This window comes from Salarias fasciatus, chromosome 17, assembly GCF_902148845.1.
Source record: "Salarias fasciatus chromosome 17, fSalaFa1.1, whole genome shotgun sequence".
Taxonomy (NCBI): Eukaryota; Metazoa; Chordata; class Actinopteri; order Blenniiformes; family Blenniidae; genus Salarias; species Salarias fasciatus.
This window is the reverse complement of record NC_043761.1, coordinates 17,853,187-17,870,152: the sequence shown is the minus strand read 5'-3', so window position 1 is coordinate 17,870,152 and position 16,966 is coordinate 17,853,187. Positions and strand designations below refer to the sequence as shown.

Genomic DNA, 16,966 nt, shown 5'->3' with positions numbered 1-16,966 from the left:
AAGCAACACTTGAGTCTGCTGTATTCCGACTGCAACACTTCCTGTTTTTGATTTGATGGGGAGATGGAGGCTGCAGGGGCAGATAGTGGAGCTTGAGCGAGGATTTATCTCAGGCACAAGGCAGATTAAAAAACAGGGTTCATTGACTCGACACTCTGTGAGAAGCGGTTGCAAGGAAACACAATAAAATACATATTAAAACATACATTTAGCAACAATTCAATGAACTAAAATATACAAAAAGTAAGACAACCTTCTGAGGGGGACTCATTATTTGCCCTCTACATTCTTTCTGTCTAATTTCTCGGGTTCTGAACTGAGCTTTTTGTGCATTTTCCCTGTATGACGTGGAGACGGACGGCATGGTGGCGCCGCAGCGTAGCGAGGCTAAGTTAGCATCAGCAGAACCGAAAGGTCTGAACAAATGTTCTGTCTGCTTCACCACCAGATGGCACAAGAGTGAAAAATAGCAAACAAAAACAAAGGCTAAATATGAGACTCTTACACTCCCACCGATCTCTTTAGATTTTAAAAGAAAATTATTGCTTAGGAACAGCTTGTGAATTAACCTTTAGAATGAATTATGGACTATATATGAATATTTTCGGCAGAGTGAGGTTGGGCGTTTTCAGTCTACCGTCTTACGAATGGGTCGTTCTAGATCAGGGGTGTCCAAAGTGGGTCCTGGAGGGCCGTAGCCCTGCATGTTTTCCGTGTCTCCCTGCTTCAACACTCCTGAATCTCATGATGATTCATGGCCAAGTCCAGCAGAAAGCCAGACAACGAGCCTCATTGCAATCAGCTGTGTTGAAGCAGGGAGACATGGAAAACATGCAGGGCTGCGGCCCTCCAGGACCCACTTTGGACACCCCTGTTCTAGATAAACAGGTTTGGAGACAAGTTTTCTTTTTCCACCCAGTGTTGGCTCACGCAGTCGGTGAATGGCGGGGTGGTTTCACGCTTCTGGGAGGTCAGCCATCCTTTGCTGCTCGATGTATCTTACCTACTGCATTTACTACAATGGTGGATATGAGATGAAACAACTTTGCCGCATCGAAGAATCCAATATCCATTGGAACGAAGTTCATTCACAGTGATCCCTCATCGTTGATGGTATGTTTTCTCTTGATAATGGTTGACAAGTCATGTTGACACGGCTGTCTCTTGGCAGGATCACAGGATGCTTGACGTAGGATTGCAGGGCAGTATGTGTTCAGTGTCCACCAGCTCAAAGAATACCTTGTTCACCCAGGAATGGACTTAACTTGTATAACTTGTTGACTTTGTCTTTGGTTTGCATCACCTTGTTATGATGAAGGGACAGTGTTTCTGGAACAAAAGCCCTTTTCTTGAACTATTTTGGCTATCATTAACTTTGCTTCCTCTCTCTCGTAGACTGCTTCCTTCACAGGACCTTGGCTTGTGATCTTTTGCTTCTTTCACAAAACATTTGAGTCTTACAATGGTTTTGATCATTCTTGACCAGTCAGAGAACTTCTGTAGGCGATCTAAAAGTGACCTTTGTTCTTCAGCTTGTGTCTTGTGGGCTTGAACTTTCTTAACTTGTGGGCAGGCGCGGAGCCAGTGTCACACTGCAGATTGGGTGGGGCTTGTAGTGAGCCCTTCTGGCCTATTGGCTATTTCACTTTTTAACAATTCACATTAGGGATCTGATCTGGATCTGAGCCGTATTTGGCCACCGCCAAAAAGGGACTGCATGAACAGCTTTAGTTTGAAAAATTAAAATAAAGTCTCACACTTTGAACTATCAAAATATGAACTCAAATCCTCAAACCGAAATACTCAATTTGTGTCGTAAACATCCAGATATTACGTAGAAGAAAGTAAAACATCAACACTGTGCAGTGACAGGATGGAATGACACAGCTGATCAATTAGTAGCATTAACATTGGGAAACGGAGACAGAAGGGCAAAACAAAGAGAGTGTGGATTATGATTAGTTGTGAAGCATAATTTGTGCTATTTCAGCACCATGGACAGCACCATTGATTTATCATTAAACAGTGACCTGTTGATAATCCAGCACCACACTGCTGATTGGCTGGTTCAGCACCATGGACAGCGCCATTGATTTACTAATAATTTGCTCAAACCTGGATCAGATAAAGGCTAAAAAGTAAAGTACACTAAACCAACCGGGTGTAAAACGGAGGACAGAAGGTCAATGATATTCAGTGATGATGGATGCCATACAATCTTAATAGGCTGAATAATCAAGTCACTCATGATCAACCCAGACAGGGCAACAAAAAAGTGTACAAGCAGCATGTGTGGCCTCTCATTAATGCAATAACCAAGCAGATACAGCGGTCCACAATATAGACATCTGAAAAACAACACTACTAAAGAAAATGGCCAAACAGCCAGCTCCTATGACAAGATTAGGCTGTGTTATCACAAATAATAAATGTGAAACAGCTTATTGATGATGTTTCATCCAGCAGTGGGGAGTTTGAATCCCATCCAAAAAAAAAAAAAAAAATCCAACAACTATGTCCCCAATCCTGCAAAAAAAAAAATCCCTTGTAGGAACTCAAACTGTCCGCAGCAAAACCTCCAACAGTTTGAACATGCTGATCAATACTCACATCGCACACATCTCCTGCTGCTGCTTCACGTTTCTCTCTAGTGACGATGGAAACATTTAAATCAGCCTCTTCATCAAGTGGTGCTGTGTCTGAACCAGCAGAACTGAGAAGACATCATGACTTTTGTCTGGAGTTTGGTTCCACTGAGAACAGAGACAGAAGACCAAGATGTGAGCAGATGAAGGAAAGAATCTTCACAACTCCACATTTCATAAACAGCTGCTGCACAGAACATGTCACTGCACATGCTAACTGGTTAACTGCAGCCTTCTATAACTCCAGGACCCCATTGGAACATGTGAGCTGACCTCTGACCTGCCTGACTGGAACATGATAATTCATATGACACTTGGGATTACAAATGTCAGATTGTGGTTAATTAACATGAGGATTATGAGGAATCCTTGAAAATGTTCTTTTCTTTAAGAGGTTCCTGGATCCTAAATGTTTGAGAACCCTGGTTTATAATGTTAAAGTCAGGTTTTATTTGTCAGACAGGCAGCATTTGGTTTAATTACTTGGAACTTTCTGCTGTTAGCTGGAGCTAACTAGCTGTTACCACCAGAAGCATCAATCATCACTTCTTGAAAAACTTTCTTATATCCATCCATCCGTCGACTTTCTTCTCCTTCTTCTCTAATGTTTTATTTGGCTCTGTGGAGACGCTCACACCAGATACCTGCTGCATGTGAGGTCACAGAGAAAACCCGGACTGGATTTTCAGTGCTGTGGTCGTTCTCTATATAAACACGTGGAATGGATTCAGGGAAGGGCTCTCGAGCTGACGCGTGAAGTGAGGGGAAACTGACTGAACATTGATCATTTTTAAGTGAATAATGAACGGTCGTTAACGACGCCACTGGCATCCACAGGGAAAACTTGGGTGTGTGTTTTAAACTTTGTCTTACAGCCAACAAAAGAAGAATTTCTGTTTTCACTGGAGAAGATATAACTTATCTTATCAGGACACCAACAAGCTGATTTGAAACGTTCTCAAATGATCATACCTTGGATACATTTACAATTTATTTATGTTTTTTTTATCGCTATTAGGAAGTGAAAAATGCGTGTTTTTTAAAGTCATTAGGAAACCCAGAAAATAACAGCACACACACACACACACACAAATACGTTACATATACAGCAAGGTAAGAAGATAAATAATTACAGCATGCGTCAACAAATTTTTCATAAATCCTCGTGTGTTAATGATTGAACAGTTTAATGACAAAACTGGCACCAGATGAGATCGTGATAATAGGGTGTTCAAAGGTTCCTTCAAGCTGCTGTCTCCCGGGGAGTCGACTCTGGACGGCGGCGTGAAGGAGACGTGAGGATGGCGACGTTGAGGAAACATTACGTGGTGAATCGGCCCGTTTACTCTGAGAACAGCTTCACTGAGGAGCACGAGAAGATCTCCAGAGAGCACAAAACCATCCTGAGACATGTCAAGGACTATTTGAGGTGAGGAAGCCTTGAGTCTTCAGGACCTCCTGATGCTGTCTGATCAGTGAAAAAAGTTACTTGAGAATGGATTTTTGATCAAACCTTTAAGTGAATCTGAGTAAAAGTTGCTTCTGTCGTGTTTCAACAGTTGCGATTCAAAGCGTGCCAAGAGGGCCGGGCTCACTCTACTGCCCATCATCGGCTGGATGAGGACCTACAAGGTCAAAGAGTGGCTGCTGGGTGACCTGGTGTCCGGGATCAGCACCGGCCTGGTGGCCATCATGCAAGGTATGGAAGATCCTTCACAGGGCGAACGCTCACTAACTCATCCAGACCGGAGGTCTGCTGCCTGTGGCTCTTCAGCTCCCTGAAGCTTTCTCACATTTACAAGATAAGATACGACAGGCCTTTATTGATCTCTCTGTGGAGAAATCACAGTGCCAGCAGCAATATACAATGACAACACACACATTCACGTGGAAAGGGACTGTGCAAATGCAAGTGGAAAATACATAAATGAAAGAGTAGAGCCAGGTCTGAATAAATGGCTCTTTTGAAGAGCCATACCTAAGAAGAAACTAGAAAAGGGTTTAAAACTGTGAAAAATGTGAAACAATGAAAAAAGTGATCAATAAAAAGATCAAAGATCAATAAAATCATATAGATAATAATGTGGCCTGTTTTAACCCGATTCTCGCACTTAAACATGTTTTTCACGTGGGAAAGCAGTAAAAAGCTCTTTTAGTCCTGAAACTCAGCACAGCTTGGTCCAGGAAGTCCAGTCTCATTCTCGCAGCTGCACACTCACTCTTTTATCATTCATTCACTTTTTAAAACCTTGTCTGATTTTACAGTCTGATGTGAGGATGTGCAATATCTTCTACACAGGATTGCGTATCGTCAAACTAAATTCAGTCTAATGTAAAGTAGATCAAGGTGAGACTGCCAAACATGGAAATGAAACCACGCGACAACAGGCAGAAAACAGAGAAGTGAAAACTGGAACACGAACCTGTGAGTCAGGATGGTTGTGGAATTGGTGGAATTTCATAACAACAATAAGAAATCAACTGCTGACATTATTGAACCGGTCACATTCACCCCACCTGAAATACACCAACATGCAGACGGCGGGATTTCCCCTTCATACATAAGCACATCTGTATATCTGACACATTTGGTTCAAGTGAAAACAATAGACCCAGTCCATATAATCAACTTAGAAATTACTCTATTCACAGAGTTCAGGGCAAAAAGAGGGTGATCGGGCCTCAGAATCCCGCGTATGCCACACAACACTGGACAAAAAATCATCTTCATCAATCATCATTCGTCACATTATCCTCCCATTTATCTGCCAACTTTTTCTTTCCTCATTCATCCTTATTTGCCACCAGAACACGATGACCCACAGAAAGATAAGTCCCTCTGACACGTCTGTTGTGCCGCCGAGCCTGTTGTTGCTGCTCAGTGGATGAATGTTTCTTAGCATGGCAGAAGTTTGCCATCCAACCAAAAACTACGACTTAACATCATACAAACCACATCTGGTTTGAAAGTTTGAAAGCAGAAAAGTGGTTCAAGCTCTCTTCAATATTTTTTTCAATCTGAAAACAAAGGAAGAACAAAATACAAAAGAGCTTTGTGTGTGTTCTCCGTTGCTGTGGACTCCTTCAGGACTTGCCTTCTCTCTGCTGGCTGAGCTGCCTCCCATTTATGGCCTCTACACGGCTTTCTTCCCCATGCTGACATACTTCTTCTTCGGTACTTCAAGGCACATATCTGTCGGTACGTTATGTGACATCTCATCGATGATCTTGGTTTTATGGTCTCGGTTTGAAGCGATAAGATACGCGAAGGTGTGATGTTCTTCGGGTCTGGCTGTCCACACCCACCTTCCCTGCAGGGGCTTTCCCGGTCCTGAGCCTCATGATTGGGGCTGTGGTGCTCCGTCTGGTCCCAATGGATGGATCGCCATCCAAAATCCAAGCCTTCGCGGATCTGAACGTGACCCAGCAGAAAGTCCTCGTGGCCTCCTCTGTGACGTTCCTCATGGGGATTTACCAGGTAGCCCTTACGATAATAAATATGCAGTGAGTTGACCTGTTCCCTCCCAGAAGTCTCTAATGCCAGCCTTCTCTCTCTCTCTCTCTCTCCCTCTTTGCTTCTGTCTGGAATGCAGCTGGCCATGGGCCTTCTGCAGGTGGGCTTCGTGGTGGTCTACCTGTCGGACACTCTGGTGTCAGGCTTCACCACGGCAGCCGCCGTCCACATCGTGGTGTCCCAGCTGAAGTTTGTGTTGGGGCTGAACACGGGGAGCCTGAGTGGTATACTTTCCATCATATATGTAAGTCCAGCACGTGATTTCTAAATCTGTCCCGCTTTGTGAAAGTCAACCTCTGCCAATATTCACATCATTCAGTAAAACAGTGACAAAAGGATAATTTTCACTTGTTTATTTGCTCTTTTGTAGACTTTGGAGAAAATCTTCAATGACATTACACAAACCAACATTTGTGACCTGGTGATGTCCATAGTCATCATGGTGGTGGTCTTCATAGTGAAGGAGCTGAACGACTGGTACAAAGCCAAGCTGCCCGTCCCGGTCCCTATAGAGACCGTCATGGTGAACATACTCCTCCAATCGTTTATTTTAAAGAGTTCACTCTCAACAGGGACCAGTGTGGGTGACGGGCTGATGAAATCAGCTAAAAGTGAAGTTCACAAACATCTTCTCTTTGATGCAGACGGTCATAGCTTGTGGCGTTTCCTACGGCTTCAACTTTGAAAAAACATACAACGTTACAGTCGTCGGAGAAATAATTAGCGGGTGAGTCTGATGCCGTCAACAGCAACTTTCTCAAGTTTAGTCCCACAATGCAGATGTATCAAATGTGCGGTTAAAATCGTTCATCTTTCAGGTATGAGCCTCCAACTGCACCAAGCATTGAAGTCTTCCAGGAAAGTGCTGTGGAGTCCTTCCCCATGGCTATAGTCGGGTTTGCTGTTGCCTTTTCTGTGGCTAAAATCTATGCTATCAAGCATGCCTACACCATTGATGGGAACCAGGTGAGTGGCTAAAAGAGGAGCTGTCTTATTTATGTGGCTGACACTGTGGCAGAAGGATGTTGAACAGTTACTGGATTTGACAAGCAGATGAAAGGGAAGCACAATCACACTTTTGGCATTTCTCCATTCCAGGAGCTCATCGCTTTTGGGATCAGCAACATGTTTGGGGCCAGCTTCAGCTCATTCGGGGCCAGTACCTCTCCCTCCAGGACTGCGGTGCAGGAAAGCTCAGGAGGACGAACACAGGTCACAAAACAAAACTGCAGCTCCTTTCATAAATGACCGACTCTTATATGGCACTGGTCTGCGGATATAACGGACTTTACCACAACCTATTGTAAAATCCATTTACTATCTGGATTATGGCTGACATTTCCCTTCACTGCTGTCTTGAAATGACGCAATAACTGTTTACTTCCGATTCAGATTGCAGGCCTGGTCTCCGCCATGATGGCCATGATTGTTACAGTAGCACTTGGCTTCTTACTGGAACCTCTTCCAAGGGTGAGATATTAACAGAGCATATCATACAGGTGTAATTTTGCACATGCATGACTTGCGTATTGACTCTGTGTGCAGTCTGTTTTGGGCGCCTTGGTGATCGTCAACCTGAAGGGCATGCTGATGCAGTTTCGGGAAATACCATACTTGTGGAGAAGAGACAAGCTTGAATGTGTAAGTTACCATTAACTCTACATGATGAATGTTTTACTGGACGGACTCACGACTTCCTGTTTCCCCTCGGTGTCTCTTTGTAGGCGGTGTGGGTAGGAACATGTGGGTCAGCCATTCTGCTTGGACTGGATCTCGGTCTGGCGGTGGGATTGGGGGCGGAGCTTCTCACCGTCATCCTCAGGACTCAGTTGTAATTATGTTTTCTGTGGTTTGGCATCAGCTTCTTAACGGTTCAGTTTGGATAATCTGCTGGTTCTTTTCTTGAAGAGACTGCCAGCCGTGTTGGCATGGCGGCTAAATGAGGACTGGGAATGGAATGCAGCATTACTTTTTTTAAGTGTTAGAGAACAGAAAGGCCAATGGTTAAAGTTGAACTGACTTTTACAGAAAAATGTGTTTGATTTTGTGGCTTTGTTCCTGTTTGTCAGCCCCCGTTGTTCCATCTTGGCTAACATCCCCGGGACCGACATCTACAGAGATCGCAAGGATTACATTGATGTAAGTCCAACTGAGTTCAGTGAAAGATATGAGTAACGATCAATACATTTGAATGATTTCTCTCCATGACGATGTCTTTTCTCAGATGTCCGAACCACAGGGAGTGAAAATCTTCCGGATACCTTCACCAATCTTTTTTGCCAACATTGACTTCTTCAGAGACAAGCTACTCGAAGCCGTACGTATGGCACAGTCCCCCCACCTGCCTCATTTTTCAACAAGGATGAATAATCTGGAATTAACGCGATGCCACTTGGTTCCAGGTTGGCTTTAACCCACTGAAGGTTTTCAAGAAGAGGAACAAGGCTCTGCTGAAACTCAAGAATTCCAAGCAGCAGTCAGAGTCTGAATCTGACTCACAGAATGGCTCTGGGAATCAGATCTCATCAACATCTCACGACAAATACACAAACATGGAAGAGTTGGACCGGTCTAAAGACGTCAAGGTGCAGATCGACTGGAACGCCGAGCTCCCCGATGGCATCAGCGTTCCCAGAGTGAACATTCACAGCCTGATCCTCGACTTCTCTGCGGTCTCCTTCCTGGACATCTCTGCCCTGAAGGGACTCAAAATGGTAACGAGAGCTCAAGCAGGCACCTTCACTCTTGTAACCAGTGGTAATGTAGTTAAAGGTTACCTCTCCTCTCAGGCGCTCAGAGAGTTCATCCAGATCGATGTGGATGTTTACATCGTGTCCTGTGATGGTGAGTTGCTTTAGTTCCACCTGAATCATGACTGAAGAGGTTTTAGTTGAAATTTATATCAGTCTGTGGATATTTTGCATGTGTTTGTGGTCATTTGGCACATATTTATTGTGAATTTGCATCAGTTTAACAATGTTGCGTCTTTTTGATTTTATTTTGCACTTTTTCTGCCAACAGTCGGCATCCTGGAGAAACTACACAGCTGCATGTTCTTTGACGATAAGATTCAAACCTCCATCCTTTTTCCAACCGTACACGACGCCGTGCTGCACGCATTGGAAAAACACATGGACAGCAAGGAGAAAGAGCAAGCGGTGAGGATTTATATTCACGAGGACACAACAGAGCAAGAGAAGCCAGCTCGCATTATTAAAAAAAGTGTTTCCACTGCTTTTGGAAAAAACTCCAGCATAAGGAGGAACAGCATGTTTAATTATCTTTAATCCTCCAACCTCTATATTTAGGCTTTTCAAAGGGATTGTAGAGCTCACACAATATTGCACCAAATAGGTCAGCTTCCAAACTTCGAGACATTTTTCTGTTGTCAGACATTACTGTTTAATTCCTGTATGGAATTAAAAACTTAACTTTGCCCAGTCTTGTTCAGATGCTTTAATTTGAAAAATCAGGTCATATCAGGTTGTGGTTTCCTTGTTTTCTCCAAGACTGCTCTGCTGCCCACTGGGAAAGTCATTCTTCCCAGTTTGGAAACAGCTGATCAGAGATTTTCTGCTTTTATTTGATCAGCGAGACTCAATGAGGTCAAAGATCTCTTCTTCAAAGATAACACCTTACAGTTACTACAGCCTGTATCATTGCATCAAACACGCAATAAAACATTAAACTTGATTGCGCAAGCTACTTATGTAAGAACAACTTATTTTTTAATGCGGTCAGAGTACATCCTAGTACACATGTATCATCTCGAAGTTTACAGATTTGAATCAGGGACTCTACCACTCCACCATAAATCCAAATTCAGAATGACTGAACTGGTAACCACTGACGACTCTGGGCTGTTTTCACAGAAACCAATCTATTTAGTTGACCATTTCTGCTCAAGATATGCCAGAGCTGTGCTATCTAGCTGTTTTTAAGCAGCAATGAGTTTAGTTCTGTCAGTTTTTAGAACAAATTCAAGTTGGAAATGTTCTTGAAAGTCTTTTCCCATGACAGTGTCATCAGCGTAGAGCAGGAAATTTTAATCCGCAACGTTCCTCTATGTACTTCTAATAAATTTGAGGTTCTATCCTCAACAAAAGGTCGTTCTATCATTGACAAAATTAGTAAAGCTGTGACGACTTTTTTTTCTTTTTTTGCAGCTAACATACAAATGTTAGAAGAGCAGCAGTCTCCACCGATGTCCATCCATAAAGAGCATCATGGCTGACACAGTGAGATTGTGGTCGCTCACCCCTGCTGCTGATCTACTCACATTGCCGCCGTGCAGTTCGATCAAGAAGTTGCTCTGAGGGTTTTCTGAAACCCGTCACCTCCGTGATCCTCACAGATCACTCGTGGTTTTCTATCACATTCCATATTACTCTTTACTGTGATATCACTTTTTAAACTTTTTTTGAATCGTAAATGGTTGGCTTCCGGAATTCGATGGCTTTGTCAACAGAAGTATTTCAGTGTTTAAGATGAATTTAAATAACTGAAGTTTTCAAACTACCCCAGTCAAGAACCAAATTGAAGGAAAGGTGCATCACAACACAAGGAATCAATTTATGGAATAAATGTGACAATGAAATGAAGAGTTCTCAGTCCATTTACATCTTCAGGAAATGTTTAAAAGCACAGTTATTGGGAGGGTACGATTCTGCTTTAAAGTATGGTGAAAAACTAGAATGATTTTTTTTTTTTGTAAATATTTTGTGATCGTTTTTTGTATTTTGATTTTGGGAAATGGTTGTATTTTTGATTTGTAAATATTTTGTGAAATGGTCGTGTTTTGTATTTTGATTTTGTGAAATGGTTGCATTTGATTTTGTAAATGTTTTGTGATATTGTTTAACAAATCTTGACAAACTGTCATTTTATGTTGATGGGGGCAGACATAAGTCTCACTTCTTTCTGTTCCCTTTAATTTTTTATAAGAATGAAATAAAAAAAAATATATTAAAAACAAATTAAATGTACTTGATTCTCCCAACACTCAGGTCATTCCATGCTTTCCTCAGACTCGAGACCTTAAAGTTGGCATTATGCCAGAGCCGATGACGTTCCGGGTGCCTGATGACTTCCTCCAAACAACTTCCTACCAGTTCATGAGAACACTGAAACTCAGAAAACATCACCAACCCACCCAGTACAGTTCTCTATTAGCCTTTCACACACAGGAAACACCGTGGCGGAGCCGAATGTGAGTCACTATAATGGTTGAAAAACATCCAAGTGCTGCGAAAACATCAAATACACAGAGTCCAAATGGAACCGGTGTCCCTAAAGCTCCCTCAGGTTCACCATCAGGACAATTGAAAACCGGAGAGGTTTGGAAAGCAGTGGTCAGGAGACATGAGATGACGGCGTCCTGTTAAATATATGTCGATTTCTGCAGTCAAAACAAGTGCAAATTACACACTGATACTTGATAACTGAGCTTTACGTTGGAAATGGTTTGGTAAAAACAGAAGTGGACGACTTCCTGGACTGATACCGCTGGAACCTCGAACAAGGATGAGAGAAACCTGTTGTTAAAAATTTATTGAGACAGAAAGAGGAAAGGTGTTCTGGATGTACAGTGAATGTGTGAGACACTGGCTGACATATATACAAAGATGTTTATTGATAGCTATTAGAAAAAAATGTTGGACATTCCTGCTTTACTTCAGGTCATTCAACAATTCAATGGGACGCCGAGCACAGTGAACTACAGTGTGCACCACATACACATTTGCTTGGGGGGCAGTTTTTTCTCCAAATCAAAGTCATCCTACATCCTGGAACCCTGAGGTCTACGATCACATTATTCAGACAAGGAGCGAACAGGAAGCTTCCCGCTCGCCGGCGTGGCAGTTTACTGATAATACGGCCGATAGCGGCCCTGATCGGGGTGGTGCGGCCCGGGCATCTGGCCCTGTGGGGGGGGGCCCTGCATCCGAGGGGGCGGGGGCCCTCTCGGTGCGGGCCACATGCCGGGACTGAGCCCTCCCGGCTGGCTGAACGGGGGGCTCAGGGTGCCCTGGTCCTCGGGGAACTGCTGCATGGAGTTGGGGTTATAGTGGTGGGGCGGGGGGGCGTTGACGGGCGGGCCGCTGTGCTGCGGCGGGGGTCCCGCGTGAGGGTGGTTCATGTAGGGGGGCAGCTGGCCCAGGATGTGCCCCGGCGGGGGGGTGATGGGCGGCGGGGCCGTGGACATGGGGGGAGGCGCGGCCGGGTTGTACACCATGTGTGGCGTCCCGGAGCCCTGCGGGGGATGCTGCATGGGGTGGGAGAGCGGCGGGGGAGGCGGCGGCGGCGGGCCGAAGTGCTGCTGCGGCGGCGGCGCCATCATGTGGTGAGAGTGCGACACTACGGGGGGCTGGCCGGGATAGTCCCCCGGGTGGTGGTGCGGCGGCGGCTGGCCGGGGCCGGGCCCGCCGGGGTGCGGGTCCCGGGAAGACGAGGAGTCGTCCTGGATGGGCACGGTGATCAGGTTGCTGTGCGTGCGGGTCGTCACCGTGGCGATGCGGAACGTCTCGGGGCCCAGGGCGGAGGAGGGCGGCGGGCCGTCGTGGGGGGTGGGCGGCGGCGGCTGGCTGTAGGGGTCGTGGCCGTGCTGCAGCGGGTTGGGAATGTGGACGTGGTTCTTGGGCAGGTGCGGCGGAGGCACGCGGTAGCGCTCCGACAGGTCGGACGCCGGCGGCATGTGAACCGGCTCCTGGCGGCTGGCCGACGACTTGGCGGCGCGCATGTGCCGGTGGTTGACGTGGGCCTGGAGGTCACGCTGGGACAGGTAGGTGCGCTTGCACCCGGGCACCACGCTGCACATGTAGAGGGAGCCGCGCTGGCACTGCTCGATGCGCTGCACCGGGTCGGTGCAGTTATACAGCGTCAGGCTGAACACACACGATGAAACACATCAACAACACAAAGAACCCCGAATCATCCATCATCCTAACTGTCCTCACACAGTCAGCCCTCGTTACTAAACTGTTCCAGAGTTTTGAGAAAATTAATTCAAGATGGCCGGCTCACCCTGGACACATCTTCTCGCCTTTCTTCTCGTGAAGCAGAGCGCAGTCGTAGCAGAAGACGTGTTTGCAGGGGATCTGGGGAGGCAGAGGACACACAGCGTGAAGCATCACAGCTGGCGTAACCTCAGTAAACGATGGCGTCGGACTACCCACCATGCGCCCGTACAGCTGAATGGGGAGGCCGCATTTGTCACAGAAGTGAATGGGAACCTCGTCTCGCTCCCCGATCAGATTTAACTGCAGGAAGTGAAGCAGCAGGTCAAACTCAACAGGCTGCTGTCACAGAACAGGATTTACTCTTCGGGCTCCATGTGGTAAAACTCACTTTATAGTCCCAGAACAGCACCTGGGGGAACCGCCTCTGCCCTGCGAACACGTCGCCGGATTTAGCGCCGCAGTCGAAACGCTCCTCCTGCTTGAAGCCGAAGTTATCTGTGACACACAGGAGACGAATGTTAGCGATGCAGAAGCGGTGAGAGGCCTCCCTCTGGATGACGAGGCCGTCTTTCCAAGGAGTCAACGGACATGATTTATGCTTATTCCTGTTTAATTGTTAAGCTTCTTTCCCTACAAGGCGACGTTAAACTCAGTTTTATGGATAAATTAAAATCCTTATGTGAAATTGAAAATGGCATTCACAATGAGATTTGAATTTATAACGGGCTGAAAGGGAATAGGGTGGAGGAAAAAGCCCTCTTTTCTCTTTCAGTTTGGAAAATTGGCATAAAAGCTGCACAAATAACCTCCTGATGAAGCTTTGCATGACAGGCAGTCACGGTTAAAAGACAACATCGCCCTCCGTTGGTGAAAAAGTACAACTTCATATATTCTCAGTGTCTAATCATCATAAACCATCTTCTTTATCTAACAGAAATGTTAAATAGATGTGTTAAATAGAAATAAAAATGGAATGCAATGACTTCATCTTAAAAAGCGACTTCCTCTGTATTGGCTTTCTGAAGCATTCGGAAAATGAAATCTAGGACGAGGCTGATGGTTATTAAAGGAAATGTGGCGCACGCAGTTCTGCCATCACTGCCTGAGAAGTGCAGCTGAAATGAGATTCCAAACGAGCTCATGTTCTCCGTGTTGTTTATGTTCTATCAGGAAGAAATGTGGATTTCCTTCATGAGATTCACAAGTCATTGCATTTTCCTTTCAAGTAAACCGTGTACCAACTTTTTTGAAATTGAGGTTGTATCTTCATACAAGTTATCAGTTACCATTAAGTGAATGCCATCAGTCACATCAGGTGGTTTGGAAGTTTGTTTTTTTTTTCTCCTGTACTGAGTGGTTGTTCAGAATTCTTTATAATTTGTCAAAATGATCTGTAACCTTCCCTTTTTTCAATCCAATCAGTGGCTTAGAATATCCTCTGAAAGTCACCTCTGCAACCAATGTCAATGCAACTCTGAATAAAATATGTCTGAAACTAACCAAGCACGGAATGTGAGAAGTGTCAGAAGTTTCTTACAGCCAATCACTGTGTGTGTGTGTTTATATCAGAAACTCCAGCTTTAAGTCCTGTGCTCTGAAATGCAGCCCAACTCCAAGTCGGCTCTGCAGAATCCTTGGTTTGAGGCAACACTGCCGAAACACAGCGCTAACAGGCATGCTGCACTTGGCACAGTGCGCCTACCATCATCTCCAGGATCACCTTTACACGGTCTGACGGCAGGTCTCTGCACACGCGGCTGAGGCTTGCTCCTTAACGGCTGCTTGGAAATGAGCTTGATGGGGATCCGTCTGCGCACGTCTGGGCCTCCCAAACTCCCCGAGCCATCGCTTCCTTGAAGATCATTGTCTGTAAAGCACAAACATACAACTTATGCCCTGGTTACACAACGTTTCAAGACAAAACACACTGTTTTTAGAAAGTTCCACTTCTATACAGCAACGTTTTGATGTCCATTTCCAGGGAAATGGCAGAAACAGTAAAAATGATGAGTTTTTCTGTAGGACCACGAGCTGGTGCTGCTGGTTATCTTTGCAACAAAACTACAAAAACATGCACATAGAAAGTGATTTGCTATAAACAAGAATAATGACAGTACACAGACACTTGTATGAGCAGAACATGAGACGGCCAAGTCAGAATGTTATTAGCGTGACTATCAACTATGACACTCTGGGTGCTGCAATTGTTATGGTTCTTCTATTTGAACATGTGCGGAAGAACGATTCACTACGGCCGCGATGCCGTGTGCAGTAGCAGCGTTTCTGCTGACTACATGAAGACAGAGGCCGAGCGTTTCAGAAAGGCTGTCTTTTCCCCAGATTAAAAAACATCAGAGTTGGGGAGTTTTCAAAAAGTTCCACCTTGGGAGCCGTTCTCAGTGGCTAGAAGCACGCTTGGCATAAAAACAGACACCTAAAATGCAATGACAGTTTAGTGACTTCAGGGATATTATGGTCTCCGGTAAACAGCTACACTGAATGATGTGGATTATATACGGATATTTAGCACATCTTTTCAGACAGGTTATTGTTTCTTCTGTAATAAAAAGTAATAAATACCATGCAGATAGGTAGCACTGGCCACGTTCTATAAACATAATGCATTACAACATCAGAGAAAATAAACCCAAGAAAGGTGTGAGCAGATACTTAGAAGTGAATTTACACACAAAGTAAAACTCTCCACCTCACACCTATCAACTTATGCAATTGATGACAATAGTATTTCGTGTGAATCGAGTGTGACTGTGTCTCAGATGTATTGAAAAGATTCACTATCAATACACGTGAAGTGACAAGTCCGCTTCAATTAAATTGCAAAATGAATAATCAACTTCTGTTCAGTCTGCTGGTCAAGCAGCTTAAATCAACACCAAATCTGTCACCACAAGGAAGCTGTAGTGGATCAGAGCTGATTGTGTGCAGTTTGCATGTTCTCCATGAGGTACTTTAGCTTCCACTTAGTACTAAACTGTTTTGGCTTTTGTTATAGATGTGTCTCCGTGTAGTCCTGTGTCTTGTCTTATATTGACTGGGTTACACCGACTCAAGATTTCTGATGAGCAAGTGAGTGTCAAACTTGCTCGAAACGAGTTTAAAAACATTCCAGATCAACGCTTCCTAGTTTACAGGAAACATGAGGTGTCACGTTAGAGAAAAGCGGTACTGGTCGCAATTAAATTTAGAATATTCTTTGCTGAAATTGTCAGAGCTATGAGAAATCAGTAAATATATTGCCAGCGCTTGCAAGCTGTCTGGTCGCAGCAAACCTTAGCGACACCAGTTAGCATCTGCTAACATTAGCCAGTTAGCTTTCTCACCCCAAAGCAGCCGCAGTTTAGAAGCGAAACTCACCAACGCGCATTTTACGTGTTTTTCTAACTTCAGTAGAGAAGGGGTGGTGTAATTGATGCGATACAGCTCCGGGATTATATTAATGATCTGAGAATTAACTTTTGACGAACAGTGCTGTAGCTTTGCTTCAAAGATAGCCCGTCTCGGGTTAGCATGCTAGCTGCAGCGCCGCAGCTCTAATGAAGCGCAACAGAAGAAGAAGAAGCGGAGAGGAAGCCGGAAATGTGCGATTAGAAACATTTAACACACTCTAGAAAACAGCAGCTAAACCAGAGCGGAGACAAATACTTAAAATTAGTTTGCGCAGGTCGGCCCAACTTAGCATTTGGCTTACCGCTTGGATCCATGATCCAACGAGTGAACGCAATGCATTGTGGGATACGGAAGGACGAGCAAAGAGGAGAGGTTTTTTTTTTCTTTTTTCTTTTTTTTATCGAACAAAACGAACATAAACAATCGTGGCAACGTCACAA

The 16,966-nt window shown here is 44.7% G+C and overlaps 2 protein-coding genes across 3 annotated transcripts; one reads left to right on the top strand and one right to left on the bottom strand.

Annotated features, from left to right (window-relative positions):
- The first annotated feature begins 3,917 nt into the window (after positions 1-3,917).
- Positions 3,918-10,872, top strand: LOC115404231 (chloride anion exchanger-like). The gene is made up of 18 exons (XM_030113475.1): positions 3,918-4,074; positions 4,205-4,344; positions 5,734-5,844; positions 5,963-6,123; positions 6,239-6,403; positions 6,530-6,682; positions 6,804-6,886; positions 6,978-7,125; positions 7,258-7,371; positions 7,552-7,629; positions 7,705-7,800; positions 7,884-7,990; positions 8,229-8,298; positions 8,384-8,476; positions 8,562-8,873; positions 8,949-9,003; positions 9,181-9,317; positions 10,326-10,872. The coding sequence occupies exons 1-18, from the start codon at positions 3,947-3,949 to the stop codon at positions 10,341-10,343; spliced, it is 2,169 nt and encodes a 722-aa protein (XP_029969335.1). The 5' UTR covers positions 3,918-3,946; the 3' UTR covers positions 10,344-10,872.
- An 820-nt stretch (positions 10,873-11,692) lies between these two features.
- cbll1 (Cbl proto-oncogene-like 1, E3 ubiquitin protein ligase) lies at positions 11,693-16,966 on the bottom strand. Of its 2 annotated transcripts, none has more exons than XM_030113476.1 (6): positions 16,828-16,966; positions 14,821-14,985; positions 13,507-13,613; positions 13,335-13,418; positions 13,183-13,256; positions 11,693-13,043 (listed from the first exon to the last, which is right to left on the bottom strand). In XM_030113476.1, exons 1-6 carry the CDS (start codon positions 16,838-16,840, stop codon positions 12,023-12,025), a joined length of 1,464 nt encoding a protein of 487 aa, XP_029969336.1. In that variant the 5' UTR covers positions 16,841-16,966; the 3' UTR covers positions 11,693-12,022. The 2 variants fall into 2 exon arrangements, with proteins under 2 accessions (XP_029969336.1, XP_029969337.1); XM_030113477.1 differs by having other exon boundaries at positions 14,839-14,985.

Bases quoted from the DNA above. Each gene is read 5' to 3' on its own strand.
- LOC115404231 (XM_030113475.1), top strand. From the start codon at position 3,947: ATGGCGACGTTGAGGAAACATTACGTGGTGAATCGGCCCGTTTACTCT. The intron at 5,845-5,962 runs GTACGTTATGTG...CCTTCCCTGCAG, and splicing joins TTCAAGGCACATATCTGTCG to GGGCTTTCCCGGTCCTGAGC. The intron at 9,004-9,180 runs GTGAGTTGCTTT...TTCTGCCAACAG, and splicing joins TTACATCGTGTCCTGTGATG to TCGGCATCCTGGAGAAACTA.
- cbll1 (XM_030113476.1), bottom strand. The intron at 13,419-13,506 runs GTGAGTTTTACC...CACTTCCTGCAG, and splicing joins TGCTGTTCTGGGACTATAAA to TTAAATCTGATCGGGGAGCG. The intron at 13,044-13,182 runs GTGAGCCGGCCA...GTGTGTGTTCAG, and splicing joins GGCGAGAAGATGTGTCCAGG to CCTGACGCTGTATAACTGCA.